The sequence below is a fragment of the Urocampus carinirostris genome, chromosome 9 (assembly GCF_059441175.1).
Source record: "Urocampus carinirostris isolate Australia breed hairy pipefish chromosome 9, RoL_Ucar_1.0, whole genome shotgun sequence".
NCBI lineage: Eukaryota > Metazoa > Chordata > Actinopteri > Syngnathiformes > Syngnathidae > Urocampus > Urocampus carinirostris.
The window spans coordinates 38,014,910-38,032,542 of NC_142357.1; the positions used below are offsets into that span (position 1 = coordinate 38,014,910).

The window sequence follows — 17,633 nt, forward strand, 5'->3', positions numbered from 1 at the left end:
AGCTTTTTGTAGAAAAAAAAAAAGATTTTTTTTTTATGATAAAACGGTATATCAATCAATATTATAATGAATTAAATGTATTGTTATTATCATTATAAATAGTACAAGTAAAAAATGTACTAATAATAATCGTAGTCTATTATTTTAGTGTTTAGTTTAATTATTATTGTTATTCATATTAATATTTGATTTACATGACCATGATCATTTTTTTACATAATTTCCAAATTCTTAAATTAAATACTTATAATTACAAGTAGTTATACATATGGTGATTGATATTATTTATTTATTTGTATTCAATGTATGTATAATTTTCAAAGATATTTATCTGGAAGAAAAAAATACGATAAATAAGAATTCTAAAATAAATCAATTGATGTTGTTATTGATATAGATATACATTGTTAGTGTTATTAAAAGTAATAATAACCATGGTTATTATTTTATAGTTTTATTTTTCATAAATTTTTAGGATTATTTTATTTCATGATCATGGTGAATTTCATCATATAATTTTAGATTTATTGAAATATGTTTTTATAATTACATGTAATTAGAGATATGATGATGTTGATTACCGTTATTTTTATTTAAAGTATGTAATATTTTCAAAATTTTAATGGGAAGATAAAAAGGAAGTCATATCATTATAACATATATATATATATATATATATACTGTATATATGTATAAACATATGCATATCTGTATAGTTTAATATTTTATTATATTGATTTTTCTTGTTTTTATTATTGTTAATATTTTATTTATCATAATTATTATGCATTTTTCTTTGTCATTTCAAATGATAAATCCAAGTAATTACAGTCATGATGATGATTAAGATTGGTTACAATTATCATTATGTATTGTTATCAATACTATCCAACATTTTTAATGATCACAGTCATTTTAAAATGATTTCTAAGGTATAAATATCTTTAAATGACAATAAATTCTAAAAACAATAATAATGATTATTAGATAGATAAATTACACTAAAGTACATCAAAATTAATGATTATTATTATTGTTTTTAATATGTTTTCTTATTATTTATGTGTATTGATTATATTTATTGCAATTAGATGATTTATTTGGATGAATTACTATAATTATAACTTTATATTTGCAATTGAATTGAATTATAATAATTGTATTTTGTCATGATAAATACAATATGAGCAAACATAAATGATATTATACAAACTCTGCCTTTTTATCAATTGATTTTGATTGACACTGTAGAAGTCATCAAGAACAAGTATGGAACCAGTTCAAATAGCTGCACGATCAAATTTCCAATTTTATCCCCACAAAGCGCTTTTAATTACTGAAGAGGGAGCACTAAAACAGATACAACATACATCCTTTCGTCGAACTATTTTCAACAAGGTCAACCGGAGTATAGCCACCATGTGCATCAAAGACTTCTAGACAGTCTGTGTTTATATAGTACCCGATTGTGAATACAAATTCGATTAGTGTCACTTCTGTCCCTGACCCCATTGAGGAGACAATCGTGACACACAGCAGCATCATCAAGCACATGGCCAACCGGGGAACAGCTACCCAAAGACATTCACATGGAAGACGGTAAAAGACAGCAGTGGCAGGGGGAGGGGAATGATGCAAACATGGAGGAGAGCAAGCAAGAAAGTAGAATGGAAGGAAAATACGTTAATAAAAAACACCACCTGAGTGATCCACTCTCCTCATGACACCTGAGGCGCCCCTTCAACCAATTGAGAAAGACAACAGAAGCGTGTCAGTGCGCTTGGAAATGATTTCCAGGGCAGACAGTGAGCATGAAGAACACAATTACGTGGCGTGGGTAGCCAAGCGGACAGAATACGACCCTGTAGCGGACTTACATGCCCTCAGACAGAGAGAACAAATATATTGGTTTGTGCACAGAAGAAAATAATACTGTACATACCGATGTCAACAAAATACTTTATTCTTGCTGTCATCGTGCAAAAAAACAAAGCATTTTGTCCTTGTGGAATTTTTACTACATAAATTGGGCCATCTTGTAAAAAATATATATTTTATTTCATACATGCCCCGAGATAAGAAAAATACATACAGTATATTAATTGGTGCATGAGAACATGATGTACAACTCTCAATAAAATACTGTCTTGATTCTAGGATTTAAAAAATACACGTATTTCAATAGTTGATGAGTTGTTTAAAATATAAAAGATGTAATTTGTATACAAACAAGAGGAAAACAGGTTTATTTTATTTAAAATGCACCCACAGAGGAAATACATATTTTAGTTGGAAAACATGCAATTATATAGAAAGAAGTCTCCATTTCCATCTTTATAGAATATTTATAATGTAGAAAAAGATATATGTATTTTATATATTTTATTTAAAATACGCACCCTGAATACAGAAATAATGACTTGGTGCACAGAACATTATAAAAGGTAATGAGCTCAATAAAATACTGTATTGTTGCTGTGATGTGGATAGAATTCATTTTTGTCCATATGGAATTATTACAATGTGAATCTGGTGAAGGAAGGAAGGAAGAAAGGAAGGGAAGACGGAAGGAAGGAAGCAAAGAAGGAAGGAAGCAAGGAAGGAAATCTTTTTGATGTCACAAGACAACATACCAAATTACATAATGTAGGATTGTTCTTGGGTGGTGAATAAAAAATATCACAGCGATAACGTTTGTATCATTAAGTTTTATATATTATATTATTTTATATATTATGTTTTATGTATTGATATTTAGTTTGTGAGATATAGATATCTTCCTACTTCCTGCTAACCAAATATTGACATCACATTTCTGTAGGCTTCTAGATTATTTTTTTTCTCTAAACTTTTTTTGTTTAAATGTTCTCATATTCATTTTTAATTTTATACAATATGTATTCATTTCTAACCAATAATTGTTATTGGTATCATTTTACCATTGAACTTGAACATATTTGTTACATTATGATGATTATAATAAAAAATATGATTATTATAGATATTATTGTTTGGATTAGTTCGCCTTTTACTCACCAATCTTAATTCAAGAAAAAATAATTAATAAATAAAAATAAATAATTTGAACGTTTATATATTTTATTATTGTTATTATAATTTTTAATTCATATCTGTGTGACATACTGCATAGCAACGAATCATATTCGAAGCAATTTTAAAAAGAAGAATAAAGAAGAATATAATTACAAAACAACACAAATAAATACATATAAATACATAAGGTCAACATGAAATCAAGAAACATTTTATTTTGTTAAAATACAACAGAATTGATTCTAATGAATTACTCTGCCATAAATCAGAATTAAATTGATAATAATAACTTAGAATATAACATAAAATGATGGAAAAGAAAGATCATAATGAATATCTAAATAAAATGAATACAAACATAAAAGAAAAAGTGAGTTAAATTTAATTTTTACAATAAAGAAATTGCAACAGATTAGAATAAATTACACTAAAGTAAATATGAATAAATTAAATAAAAATAGCTTGGAATAAAGAAATCTATGAAAACTGGTGAATACTAAAAAGTTAGAAATGTAAATCAAAGAATTTATAATAATAAAAACTACAACAGATAAAAATAAATTACACTAAAGTACATCAAAATTAATTAAATCAGAAACAATTTGAAATACATTAAAATCAAATGGAATAAAACTTAACATCTACAAAACAGATACATTGGTAAATTGAATGATCAATATCACCTATGAGTAAATTTAATATGGACTAAATAAAATAAAATATTCAAAATAAGCTGATTTTATTTTAATTTTCATTAATTTCATCACGAAACGTCATCAAATAAAATTACATTTGACTCAATACTCTCAAACAAAATAATCATATTATTTTACTGAATTATAATTTATTTACTATGAAATAACATAAGCTAAATGTATCCATCATTCTATGTATAGGTTGCATCTTAACCCATTCACATAAACGGGAAAATATTCCACGCTCAATTTTCATGAAGGAATTTGAAGGCTGACCTACTTCCTCACTGGTTATTTCCGTAGCATCAAAAAGCTATTTTCTCAGCTCAATCTTTGCCTTCGCGATCTCTTATTTATCAACACTGCATCTGCTGCTTGAGCTAAGGTGCGGATTTGATCGATATCACCATTTTTTTGCAAGAAAAACATGTGTTTTTACGGTGGCAACAGCAACCCATCCCCCCTCATCCTCTTGTTTCGTTCCTCTGCTGTTGCTAAGACTGTGGAGTCTCCTCCGGTAGGGTCTCCGCATGCGTTGCTATGGGCAACACTCCATATTCCACACAGACTCAGTCTGCGGATCGGGCAGATTGCCACATGTGGTAAAGCATGACCTATTTAGCCGGTTGCAAAAAGTCCAACATGGTAGAAAGAAACAATAAAACGCTAATGGTAATGAAAATGAATGATATGGGAGTAGATAAGGAAAAAAACAATCCCCGATTGAAACCGGGGAGACTTGTGAGTCACAGCACGCCAGCTGCAGGCGCTCACCGTTTCTTGTCTCTTCCAGACATTATGCATCAGGAGTTCATTAGCATTAGCATCAAAGCTCATGTAAGCCCATTCGATGATTAGAAACTTGAAATAGGACAAGAAAAACGGAAAGGTAGCAGTCCACAGAGTAGTAACGTTTTTACTATTACGAGCCTCTGCAACAAGGAAAAATATTGGAAAACAATATAAACGGTACATGTGCTAAGCGTGAATAAAAATATAATTAAAGCTTCTAAACGTAGACAATGCATTTAAGTGTATTTATTAGTTATAGTAAATACATTTGTACACAAGAACCATCAGAAAGACCTTTTACTTTCCTTAAGAAAAAATACATTATCTGATATTTGATTTTCCATGGTTATTATTTGATTTATAGTTTGCAAAAAGGTTATTATACAAATGTGCCAGGTGCTTAGTTACAAAAAAGATGTTGAACTTATCTTTTTAGAATATATTTAGAACAAGAAAAGGGGCTACATAATCCTCAAAAAAACAAGCAGTTACAAAAATCAATGTCAATACAGTATAGGCAGAGATTAAGAATATATATACATATATTTATAATGTGTATATATGTATATATATATATATATATGATAGATAGATAGATAGATAGATAGATAGATAGATGCATTGATAGATGGATAGACGGATATATACTACCCTACTTACCACCATTTGACTGACGAAACACAGGAGACACAAACATTTTTTGGGGATTTTGAAAAATATCCGGACATTGCTGTAAGTTAGATTGTGTATTGTGCACCTTTTTCCGACATTACTGTAGTGCTTCTTTTCGCCGCTACCGGCGTGTGGTGGCGCTGTGAGGTCACCCAGCATCCACCCCAAAGAAGAAATCCGGCTTCCTCTTCCTAGTTCGTGCATGAACATTCTATACTTCATCTCCAGCACGCTAAGAACTTTGACATATTTAATGTTTAATATCTTGTGCATCCATTCAATATGTTTGGTTGAAAGTGTAAAGAGGCAAGTGGTTTCCTTTGAAATGGAAGTGGAATATGGAAGCTTGATGCTGTTGAGAAAAAGGTTTGTTCACTTTTTTTCGGCCACTTTTTACCACAAGGAAGGTAGTACCCTAAGTTTTGAAGCCAATCTTCCAAAAGTAAGTTAACTTTATTTATCTTTATAGAGCATATTATTTTATGAAATGTTTATTGTTTAGTACAAAACAATACAGGTTCCTTATACAAGCCTTAAACATACTAATATAAACCTTAAACATACAAAATACAGCACTGAAGCAACTTACAACAAATTCAACTTAAGATTGCATGGTACCTATCTCGTTCGTAGGTAGGGCAACGTCTGAAATTTTCATTGTAGGTGCATGTCCTCTGTGAGAGAGGTAAACTAAAAAGATAAATCCAGAAATCACAATGCATGCTTTTTTAACAATGTATTCGAGTGATATAGCAGCATATAAGTATTTGAACACCTCTGTATAATCTAGAATTCTGACCTGTTAGTCCGCCTATTAGAAGTCCACCTGCACTCCATGTGTCATCCTGAATCAGAGGCACCTGTTTGAGATTGGTAGCTGCATAAAGACACCTGTCCATCCCATACAACCAGTAAGACTTTAAGTTGTAACATGGCAAAGACCAAAGAAGCTGTGCAAAAACACCAGAGACAGAATTCTTCACCTCCACAAGGCTGGAAAGCGCTACAGAGCAATTGCCAAGTAGCTTGGTGGAAAAAGGTCCACTGTTTAAACAATCACTAAAAAATAGAAGAAGCTAAACGGTCAATCTCAATCGAAGTGGAGCCCCAGGCAAGATATCACCTCGTGGGGTCTCAATGATTCTAAGAAAGGTGAGGAATCAGCCAGGAACTACACGATAGGAGTTGGTCAATGACCTGAAAAAGATCTGGGAATACCGTTTCCAAGGTTACTGTAGGTAATACACTAAGACGTCATGATTTGAAATTATGATTTAAGCAAAAGGTACCCCTTGCTTTAACCCAAACATCTCAAGGCCCGTCTTAAGTTTGCATACGACCATTTGGATGATACAGAGGATTCATGGGAGAAAATTTTGAGGCCAGATCAGACCAAAATAGAACTTTTTGGTCATCATTCCACCAAACGTGTTTGGAAGAAAAAGAATGAAGAGTAGGATCCGAAGAACACCATCCCTACTGTGGAGAATGGTAGTTGCAGCATTATGCTTTGGGGGTGTTTTTCTGCACATGGGACAGGACGAGTGCACTGCATTAAAGAGAGGATGACTGTATTGTAAGATTTTGGGGAACAACCTCCTTCCCGCAGTCAGAGTATTGAAGATGGATCGTGGCTGGGTCTTCCAACATGACAATGATCCCAAGCACACAGCCAGGAAAACCAAGGCGTGGCTCAGTAAGAAGCATTTTTAGACCACTCTATGATTTCCAAGTGGGAGAAATAGCAAAATAGTAGGGTGTTCGAATATTTATAATCTTCACTGTATAGCAGACCTGGGCACTCCGGTCCTGGAGGGCCGCATATTCTGCATGATTTTTGAGGTTTCTCTGATCCAATACAGGTGATTCCAATCACCAGTATCGTTAACGAGCACTTGCTAGCTTGCTAACGAGGTTATAATTTGTATCACCTGAGTTAAAGAAGAGCAAACTTCAAAATCTGGCAGGACGTGCGGCCCTCCAGGACCGGAGTGCCCAGGTCTGCTGTATAGACATGCAAAAATACTGTATACACACACACACACACTATATAAATACTGTACACACACACTGTATATATATATATATATATATATATATATATATATATATATATATTATACATACACACATACACACACATTATATACATACAAAAAGTCGACCAAAAAAAAGAGATCCAACAATTTTTTCAACCGCATCAAGCTTTCTTATTCCTTATTTCAAAAGAAAAGGCTCACCTCTTCTTTACACTTTACACCAACCGTATTGAAAGCATGCAAGATATATTAACATTCTTAGCATGCAAGAGATACAATGCAGTGTGTTTACACATGAACTAGGAAGTAAAGCTGGATTTCTTTTTCGGGTGGATGCTGGGTGACCTCTCACACCGCCATGCGGTGGAAAGAAGCACTACAGCACTGTCCTCTACTCGGAAAAAGTTGCACACAATACAAAATCAAACTTACAGCAATGTCTGGATATTTTTCGACATACCGAAAAAAATGTTCTCATCTACCAGTTTGTGTAAGTCGGATGGTCGTAAGTAGCGGAGCTTCTCTATTGTTAAGCAACATTTTTGACCGGTTTCATCCGTAAACAAAATTCCCCCACACTGTAGTTGAATAGAGTCACGTGACGAGGCTGCTACGTTTGATTGGTCAAAGATTGTAAAGCCTGGCTGAGTTCTGCGTCCAAATAAATGCGCCCTAGCGGAAACAGACAGACATGTGTTTTCATGGAGTACAAGTAATGAAGTAAGGACTTCAATGTTGCCCAATGTAGATGAGTAAAAGTATCGTTTTTTTCTTCACAAATTAACTCAAGTAAAACTAAAGGGATAGGGATTAAAAATACTCCCAGAAGTACAACATTTCTCAAAATTACTCTGGTAAATGTAACAGATTAAATTTACTCTGTTGCTAACCACCTCTGCCAGCGAGCAATTTAGTGTAGAACCACCACTGCCTCACACTGCTAATACGATAATAAAATCCTCATGTTGCCATTCTTTTGACAAATATCAGAAATCGGAGGCTATAAATAATTTTAAAACCCCATGTTCCCCCTTAATAACCCCAAAAATGTGCAAAGCTTCATTTTGATATGCATTGTCCTCTCATCATGACCAAAAGAAAATAAGGGAAAATAAGCCCACCACAACAACTATTTAATTTTTCTTTAGCGCCCTTTTTTACACATCCTTACCACCAAGACCTTTTTTCTTTTTTTCTTTCAAATACTCCCCTTTTCTTTCCCTAATGGATTAGCGGGATACATACGCCTTTGTTTAGTTAGGGCCACATTTTGTCCCTTTTTTTTCCCTTTTACCCGTTTTTCTGTTTTCATTTTCAACCACAGACAGAATGAATTTAAACTTATTTCATGGATTAACAACCTAAAGGTGTTTCTGGATGTACACAGGTCTCATCACATATACCACAACAAAGTCTGATAACAGGAAGTTTGTGATTGTAACTAAACCATTCATGGCTATGTATTAATCATGATGAAATAATGATATGATGCTTCATGGATACAAAAGGTGTTGTTTTTCATACAACTCATGTGTAAAAGTTTACTCTGCTTTAAAAAGGTCTGCCCACATTGGCTTGAAAACAATCTTAAAGTAAGTTTCTTACTTCACATGCTAATCTAGAAACCAGTTCACACCAGAGCTTGACATCCCCCAAAACCACACATCATTGGCCCTTTAAAATAGGCAAGTGTCCAGGTCTTTGACTCATTTTGCCTGCCCGCCGGATGACGCGGTTGACCACTGCACCCGTCGCTGTAAAAGTGTAATAGACCTCATCAGTCCCAACGTTGTGACCCTGGCCAAGATGTGAGTTTCAGCATCCCCGGATGATTTCCATTTCAACGTGATGGTGATGGTTTCGATTTAAAATTCATGCCCTTTTGGCCTGTGGGTGGTTTAATTTGCCTGTGTGAAGATCCTTAATTATATCGAAATAGAGATTCCGTTCCCATTTAGGTAATATCAAATTCATGTGAGTTCCTTACTCACATGTCATTACGCCACTAATTCTGAAAAGAAACAAGAAAATTGAAAATTGTTTCAGCACCACGGACAGTGACAGAAATAACTCATTTTTTTATAATAATAATAATAATAATTTCCTTTGTATTGTCATTCTTTGTAACAATGTACACAGAACGAAATGTCGATACATCTGACCCGTTGTAGCGAGTCGATGCAGCCGCAGCCAGAGGGCGCCGCCATCATACCAATTAGGTATGTCTCGGTCGAGGCGCGAACCAGCGACCTCCCAGTCTCAAAGCGGGCACACTACCATCTATGGTTTCAAACCTAGATAATATTACACAGAAAGTTGCATTTCCCTAGTTTGGTTTGAACCTCATAACTACAGCCAAAAAACACAATATTTGCATATTAAAAAAAAGAAAAAAATGCACACCACAGTTACTAAAAAAAGTTGAACCTTTGGGAGACATCTTGCAAGTTGAAACACCCACAATGAGCCCATATTGTTAAAATTTGGATACATCTTACCTCCCCTAATGTATTTCTCCTGTCAGGTAGCACCAGCGTGTTGGCATGACTTCCTGGCACCACAGTGGACCCAATACTCATTCTGGGTCCGACCAGCATGTAGCGTTTTTCTCCGGATCGGTACTGGATGCTGTGACACAGTGTTCCATCATAATTGGCATCTTGGAGATATTTGGAAGTGTACTCTGTGGATTTGGAGCACTGCATGGCAATCAGTACCACCACGCTAAGCACTAAAAGGAGCGACATCAAGCCCAAAGTCACTATCAGGTAAAAAGTCAGGTGGTGCTCCTCGTCCACCCCTGCTGCACTTTTGAGGTCTGAAGCAGCCAAAGCCTCTTTGGGCTCCACTAGTTTAACTATGACAGTGGCCGTGGCCGAGAGCGAAACATTTCCGTTGTCTTTGACCAGCACCAGCAGTCTCTGCTCAGCCTCGTCAGTCTCTGTCAAGGAGCGCAGGGCTCTGATCTGACCTGTGTAGCGGTCCAAAGAGAACAGGCTGTGGTCACTGACTTTCTGCAGGGAAAACAGAAGCCAGCCGTTGTATCCGATGTCGGCATCGTAGGCTCGGACCTTGGTCACCAAGTCTCCTGCTTTCAAATTGCGAGGAATTTCCTCCAAACCTTGGGCAGAACCGTTACCGCTGACAGGGTACAGGATGACCGGAGCATTGTCATTCTCATCCAAAATAAAGACGTTCACTGTCACGTTACTGCTCAAGGGGGGACTTCCACCATCTGTTGCCACCACTTGGAATTGGAAACGTTTTAACGATTCAAAGTCAAAACTTTTCAGCGCCAATATTTGCCCATTTTCTGAGTTAATACTCAAAAACGAGGTCATTTTTTTCTGTTCCTCCGCATTTCTCCCAAAATCAAACGATACTACCGCATTGTCCCCCTCATCCTTATCACGAGCGCTAACAGAAAACAAAACCCCACCTGCGATGTTATTCTCATTTACATAAAAAGTATAAACACTACTGGAAAACTCCGGGTAGTTATCGTTTACGTCCGACACACTCACGCTTATCGTTTTGTGAGTAGACAACGGCGGCTTGCCTTCATCCTTTGCAACTACGGTCACGTCATATTTTGCCTGCACTTCTCGATCCAGGTGCGACTTAGTGATGAGAGAAAAAACATTGTCTTGTAAAGAGGGCGTTAGCATGAAAGGTACATCTCCTGTGACATGGCATGTGATTTTTCCGTTGACCCCCGAATCCTTATCATTGACACTGATCAAGGCTATAGTGGTGCCAGGTTTGGAATCTTCTGCTATAGCATTTGAAAATGGTGTTATTTCAATTTCTGGTGTGTTATCGTTTACATCCATAATGTTTATTATTACGCTTTTTTCTGTTTCTAAGGGGACTGGTCCTTTATCTGATGCTTTGATGTCAATTTCATATTTGTCTTTTAATTCAAAATCGATTGGCCCTTTCACAAAAACGTCTCCAGTAATAGGATCGACATCAAAAAGTTTGTGTAATTTACTATTTACATTATTCCCAAACGAGTACACAACCTCCCCGTTGGGACCGTCGTCTAAATCTGTCGCGTTAACTCGCAAGACAGTCGTTCCAATTGCCGCATTTTCTTTAATTACGGCAGAATATGACTCGGAAGAAAAGACAGGCATGTTGTCATTTACATCTAAAACGTTAATCATGATTGTCGTGCTTCCGGACCTGGCAGGTCTCCCACCATCGAGTGCTGTGAGAATCAATTTGTGACTCTGTGAGCTCTCTTTGTCCAGCGCTTTATGCAAATACAAAACGGGAATCTTCCCGTCCTCCCCTCGATCTTTCACCTCTAAACGAAAATGCTCGTTGGGACTAATTTTATACGAGTGAACCGAAAACACTTCACTGTCTGGGTCGTGCGCACTCTGCAACTGAAAGCGTGCACCCGCCAGTGCCGATTCCGAAATTTCCAAGCGCGTCTCGTTTTCAGGAAAAGTGGGCCGGTGGTCGTTGACGTCCGATATTTCAACTGCGACGTAGTGCACCTCCAACGGGTTCTCCACTACGATCTTAACGTTAACCACGCACGATCCGATTCTCTCGCAAAGCTCCTCCCTGTCAATTTTCCTCCGCGCCCTCAACATGCCGTTTTTTGTCAACAAAAAAAGAGGTTCGGAGGGGCCTGAAACGACGCGGAATCCTCGCTTGTTCAATCCACTCACATCCAAGCCTAAATCTTTTGCCACATTTCCAACGAGGGCGTCATCCGGACCTTCTTCTGGAATAGAATATCGAAGCTGTGCAAGCGCACGGTGGAAATCCAAACAAAAAAGCATAACCAGCAGCCGGCGCTGCGTCCACGGTACGCATTCCTTTCGTGACATACTGGGCTGATGATAAATTCACATAGAAGTCCAAACAAGGGGAGGTATTTTAATCAATCTAAGGTGAAGTACAACGAAAAATCCAACAAGCAATCCTGACAATGAACATGCCAGTGGTTGAGGAAAAACGCCCAAACACGCAAGCGCAGTACACGAAATCACTGCATCATCAGGCGTCTACTTTCCCTTAAATCTCACAAGCAGTGACACCAAGTGAATAAAAATGGCAAAACATACACACCCAAAGAAAACGATAACGCGTCACTTAACATAGTTGCATTATTTCTAAAATATACTCCACAGTCAACAAGCAAAAGCTTAGCCCTCAACCTCTATTCATTCTTAAAGGGACAGTGTGCATCATTTAGCGACTCGTACTGAAATTCATTCACAAAACTAAAAAAACAATACTGATTTCAATAATAAGCAAAAATACAAGAACTATCATATACGCCTGCATTTTTATAACTTCTAAGACAAGGAGTTTGTAATTATTTTACATAATATGAGGCTATCCTATAGAGAGCTGACATAATTGTCGACCAGCTTGATGCTAGGAGTACTTTTAAAATTCAAAAAGCCAGGCAAAAATTAAAAGAAAAAAAAATGATTTCGTTTGATCACTGTAAATCCCCATAGTTTGTATGTTTCCTTGTACTTTTTAGCCCTCATGGTCAGTTGCACGAAACAAAACAGAAACATCTAATGGTCAAATAAGACACACCGACCCTTAAACATAAGTGCCTGATGTACAAATTACATCAAGCAGCCTAAATCACATGTTAAGGGTTGCCAGTGATTTTATGTATATTGTCTGGGGCATATTGAATAATGGATACATTAATTACAAATATGATAATATTAAGCAGGCTGAGCAAAGATTTTGAGTAGAGAGCCGCATTCAGTTAAAGATTTGGAAGATGGGTCTGGCCAGGAGGAAAAAAATGATTCGGTGATGTGTTTGTTTTTTATTTTATTTTTATTTACTGATAAATGGTCTCAAATCTGATATTCAAGAAGTCCATGAGGAGAAAAACTAAGGGACATCAGAGACAAGAGTGCCACCCAAAAAACAAACGCATAAGAAGTTCATTCCACAGTCAGCAAAATTCTGCAACCACGTCTCTCCCACCCTAACACTGAGCACTGGCTTCCCCCAAGGATGTGTACTGAGCCCCCTGCTTTTCACCCTCTACACCTCCGACTGCTCACTGACCCACCTCACAAACACAATTGTTAAGTACGCTGACGATACCACCATAGTCAGCCTAAGCTCTGAGGGGGGTGAGGCGGTGTACAGGGATGAGGTGGAGTCATTAATAACGTGGTGTTCGAAAAACCACCTCATACTGAACACCACAAAAACAAAAGAACTCATACTAGACTTCAGGAGGAAAAGCAGGAACCCAGCACCACTCATTATAAACGGAGACTGTGTAGAGAGAGTCAACTCTTTCAAATTCCTGGGTGTGCACATCTCCGATGACCTCTCCTGGTCTGCAAACACCAGAGCGTGGTAGGGAAGAGCCAGCCACAACTCAATTTCCTGAGAGTGCTCAGGAAAAATAATCTGAAACAGCAGCTGCTGGCGTTGTTGTTGTTGTTGAGACACTTAAGGCGCCTAAGGTAATCCTTAGTAGCGCTAGACCCGCTCGTGGGAGGCTCCGTAGTTCTCCGAAGGAGAGGGGGCCGCGACTGTCCTGTGCCGCCAGGCTTGACGGGGTGTGACCCAAGCAAAGCTGCTGGTGTCCTTCTACAAAGCCACAGTGGAGAGCATTCTGACATACTGCATTACGGTGTGGCATACTAGGTGCACAGCAGCAGACAGGACAACACTTCAGAGGGTCATCAACACAGCCCAGAGAATCATTGGTTGCTCTCTACCCAGTCTGGAGGACATTGCCTGCTCTCGCTACCTCAGCAGAGCAGAAAACATCATCAAGGACTTTTCTCACTCCGGCCATCACCTCTTTGCCCTGCTGCCTTCCAGCAAATTCTATCGGGCACACAAAACAAAAACAAACAGACTCAGAGATAATTTCTTCCCCAGAGCCATCACCACCCTTAACACATACTGCACAAAAAACTGAAACTCTTGCAAACACACTTCCTCATACAGATGTAAATTTGTATTCATGCCTATGCTTACTTTGCACCATGTTGCCTATTTTTGCACTACTGGATATTGCGCTAATACGATCCCAAAACTGTATGTAAACACCCTACATGCCCACACATTTGTTTAAGTATTGTGTCAATTATCCTTTATCTTTTTTTTTTTTTGCTATCCTCACAGTAAAATGTGAACTAGAGTGCCGCCTCCAATTTCTCACAATATGTTCAACCAATTTTGTAACAATGATAGTAAAGATATAATCTATTATATTCTTTACCATGTAATTATTATTAATATCTGGAAATTATATAGATACAAATTCTAGATGATGATAAGGAAGTTTGCAATTGATCAGATACTTTTCAAAAGAAACAGAACAAGCACCCAGCCATGGATGCTTAAAAAAACCTGAGGATGATTAACAGGCATCAGAATGTTGGTGGACTTTTGAGAATATTTAGACGCTCACAATATCATAAAAGAACATCAGAATCTATAGCAGGTTTTGAAGCCTTACCTCTCCAATTGCATTTCTCCTATCAGGAAGCACCAGCGTGTTGGCGTGGCTCCCTGGCACCACAGAGGACCCGATACTCATCCTGGGTCCGACCAGCATGTAGCGTTTGTCTCCGGATCGGTACTGGATGCTGTGACACAGTGTGCCATCATAATTGGCGTCTTGGAGATATTTGGAAGTGTACTCTGTGGATTTGGAGCACTGCATGGCGATCAGCACCACTACGCTGAGCACTAAGAGGAGCGACACCGAGCCCAAAGTGACTATCAGGTAAAAGGTCTGGTGGTCCTCCTCGTCTACTCCTGCTGCACTTTTGAAGTCTGAAGCAGCCAAAGCCTCTTTGGGCTCCACCAGTTTGACGATGACTGTAGCCGTGGCCGAGAGCGAAACGTTGCCATTGTCTTTGACCAGCACCAGCAGTTCATGCTCAGCCTCATCCGTCTCTGTCAAGGAGCGCAAGGTTCTAATCTGTCCCGTGTAGCGGTCCAAAGAAAACAGGCTGTGATCATTTACTTTCTGCAGAGAAAACAGCAGCCAGCCATTGTATCCAATGTCGGCGTCATAGGCTTGGACTTTGGTGACCAAGTCTCCTGCTTTCAGATTGCGGGGAATCTCCACCAGAACTTGGGCGGAACCGTTGGCGCTGACTGGGTACAGGATGACCGGAGTGTTGTCATTTATATCCAAAATGAAGACGTTCACTATCACGTTACTGCTCAAGGGAGGACTTCCTCCATCTGATGCCACCACTTGGAATTGAAAACTTTTTAATGTCTCAAAGTCAAAACTTTTCAAGGCCGATATTTCTCCATTTTCACTATTTATACTCAAACTTGACAATAATTTGTTTCCTTCTTTTTCATTTCTGAGAATATGATAAGAAATACCAGCATTTTCATTTTGATCCCGATCAGATGCTTTGACAGAAAAGACTATAGCGCCTGCTTTGTTGCTCTCGGCAACATAAAAAGTATAAGGGCTGGATTCAAACTCCGGACTGTTATCATTGACATCTGAAACAACAACACTTATCATCTTCTCGGACGAGAGTGCAGGTTGACCAGTGTCTCTTGCCACTACCCAAATATCATAGTTGGAAACTTTTTCTCTGTCCAGAACTGATTTTGTCACCAATGAATACATTTTATCTTGTACAGATGGCGACAAAGCAAAAGGAACGTCCTCATTTATGGAGCAAATGACTTTCCCATTGAAGCCGGAATCTAAATCATTCACACTAATTAAAGCTACTGTCGTTCCTAGTTTGGAATCTTCTGGAATGTGACTAGAAAATGATGTCACTTCGATTTCGGGTGCATTGTCGTTGACGTCGACAATTTGGATGTTGACACTTTTTTCACTTGTCAATGGTAGGGTACCTCTATCTGATGCTTGAATCTCAATCTCATATCTATCTTTTCCCTCAAAATCAATCATCCCTTTTACCGTTATCGCACCTGTCACATTATTGATTTGAAACAGATTTAATAACTTGTGACTCACACCGTCGCTAAATGAATAAACAATTTCTCCATTTGAACCTTTGTCCAAATCGGTTGCATTTACTTGAACAATAGTCCTTCCTATAGGAGCATTTTCATTAAGTGTCACCGAATATCTATCAGAAGAAAAAACAGGTGAGTTGTCATTACTGTCTAATACATTTATTTTTATATTTATATCCCCTGTTTTAGGAGGTTTCCCCCCATCAAGTGCAGTTAACACTAACAAATGACTTTCGGCCACCTCCCTATCCAAATATTTATGCACAATCAATATTGGCATCTTTTCTTCGTCCCCTTTATCTTTAATTTCCAACCTGAAATGCTCATTTGCGCTGAGTTTATACTGCTGGACAGAAAAAGGCCCGCTGTCTGCATCTCGTGCGGCTTTAAGTGGAATTCGCATTCCAGGCTGCACCGACTCGGGAATGTCTAAAGTTTTCATTTCCACCAGGAAGCTTGGAGAATGATCATTAATATCCACAATTTCCACAGCAACATAGTGCACCTCCAGTGGGCTTTCTAGCACGGTTTTTAAATTGATGACACACACAGCTCTTTGCTCGCATACCTCCTCCCGGTCGATCTTCCTGTTAGTGTACAGGACGCCGTCATTGTCTCCCACGCGGAAAAGAGGCTCTTCTGCGCTGGATATGATCCGATACTTGCGTTCTTTTAATGAGCTCCTTTCCAATCCTAAATCCTTTGCGACATTTCCAACGATCGTTCCTTCCTTGACTTCCTCCGGGATGGAATATTTTAATTGAGCCGAGGCGGCGTGCAACAAAAGCAAGGCGAGCACGCAGGGAAGCTGCATACGCATCTGCGCGCTCTGCACTTTGCGTCCTTTTTGTTCCATGTTGAAACACTGGTCCGTTCAATAGAGGCGTCGAATAAACTAATTCAAATCAGTAAGGTGGAACACCTTCAAATATCAAAATATCAAACAAAGGACGAACGCATGCGCAGAGAACATTGGGCGTCTAAAAATGAGACTGCAATGACAAGGAACCTGAAGGCTGTGAGCTTTCAAGTGCACTTTTACAACCACAGCGACTTCGTGTGGTCATATATCGTCATAGACGTATTAATCATTTTCAATAGCTACATTGAACCCAAAATACTACAGCAGTGGCCCTACAAGGCTCACTAGAACAAAACACACAACTATGAGCATAAATGAAGATATCTAAATATCTGATGGAGTTTACCAGGGTGTGCTAGGAAATAAAACGTTGTAATAATGCTATTGTTTAGTTTCTAGTATTTCCAGTACAATGAGAACAAGATCAGGTTCTGCAGATTCAAGCACAGCACAATTACAAAGTCTTGCAACATTTTCTAACGCCAATAAATCAAGCATACACTGAGACAGAATTAAAGTTGTTGTACTTCCCCA

At 37.9% G+C, this 17,633-nt stretch overlaps 2 protein-coding genes across 20 annotated transcripts in view; both read right to left on the reverse strand.

Moving 5' to 3' along the window:
* LOC148360221 (protocadherin alpha-13-like) overlaps window positions 1-12,896 on the reverse strand; it is a 44,044-nt gene extending 31,148 nt beyond the window's left edge. The window contains exon 1 of the mRNA XM_088343761.1: window positions 9,751-12,896. Coding sequence (XP_088199887.1) covers window positions 9,751-12,099 — 2,349 coding nt within the window. The 5' untranslated portion in view covers window positions 12,100-12,896. The remainder of the gene's footprint in view (window positions 1-9,750) is intronic.
* LOC148360220 (protocadherin alpha-C2-like) overlaps window positions 1-17,633 on the reverse strand; it is a 173,349-nt gene that overhangs the window by 85,889 nt on the left and 69,827 nt on the right. The window contains exon 1 of one of the 19 annotated variants that reach the window (XM_088343744.1): window positions 14,733-17,283. The exons of the other annotated variants lie outside the window; for them this stretch is intronic. Within the exon in view, the coding sequence (XP_088199870.1) occupies window positions 14,733-17,093 (2,361 nt within the window). The 5' untranslated portion in view covers window positions 17,094-17,283. Of the gene's footprint in view, window positions 1-14,732; window positions 17,284-17,633 lie in introns of those variants that run through there. 19 annotated transcript variants of the gene reach the window in all.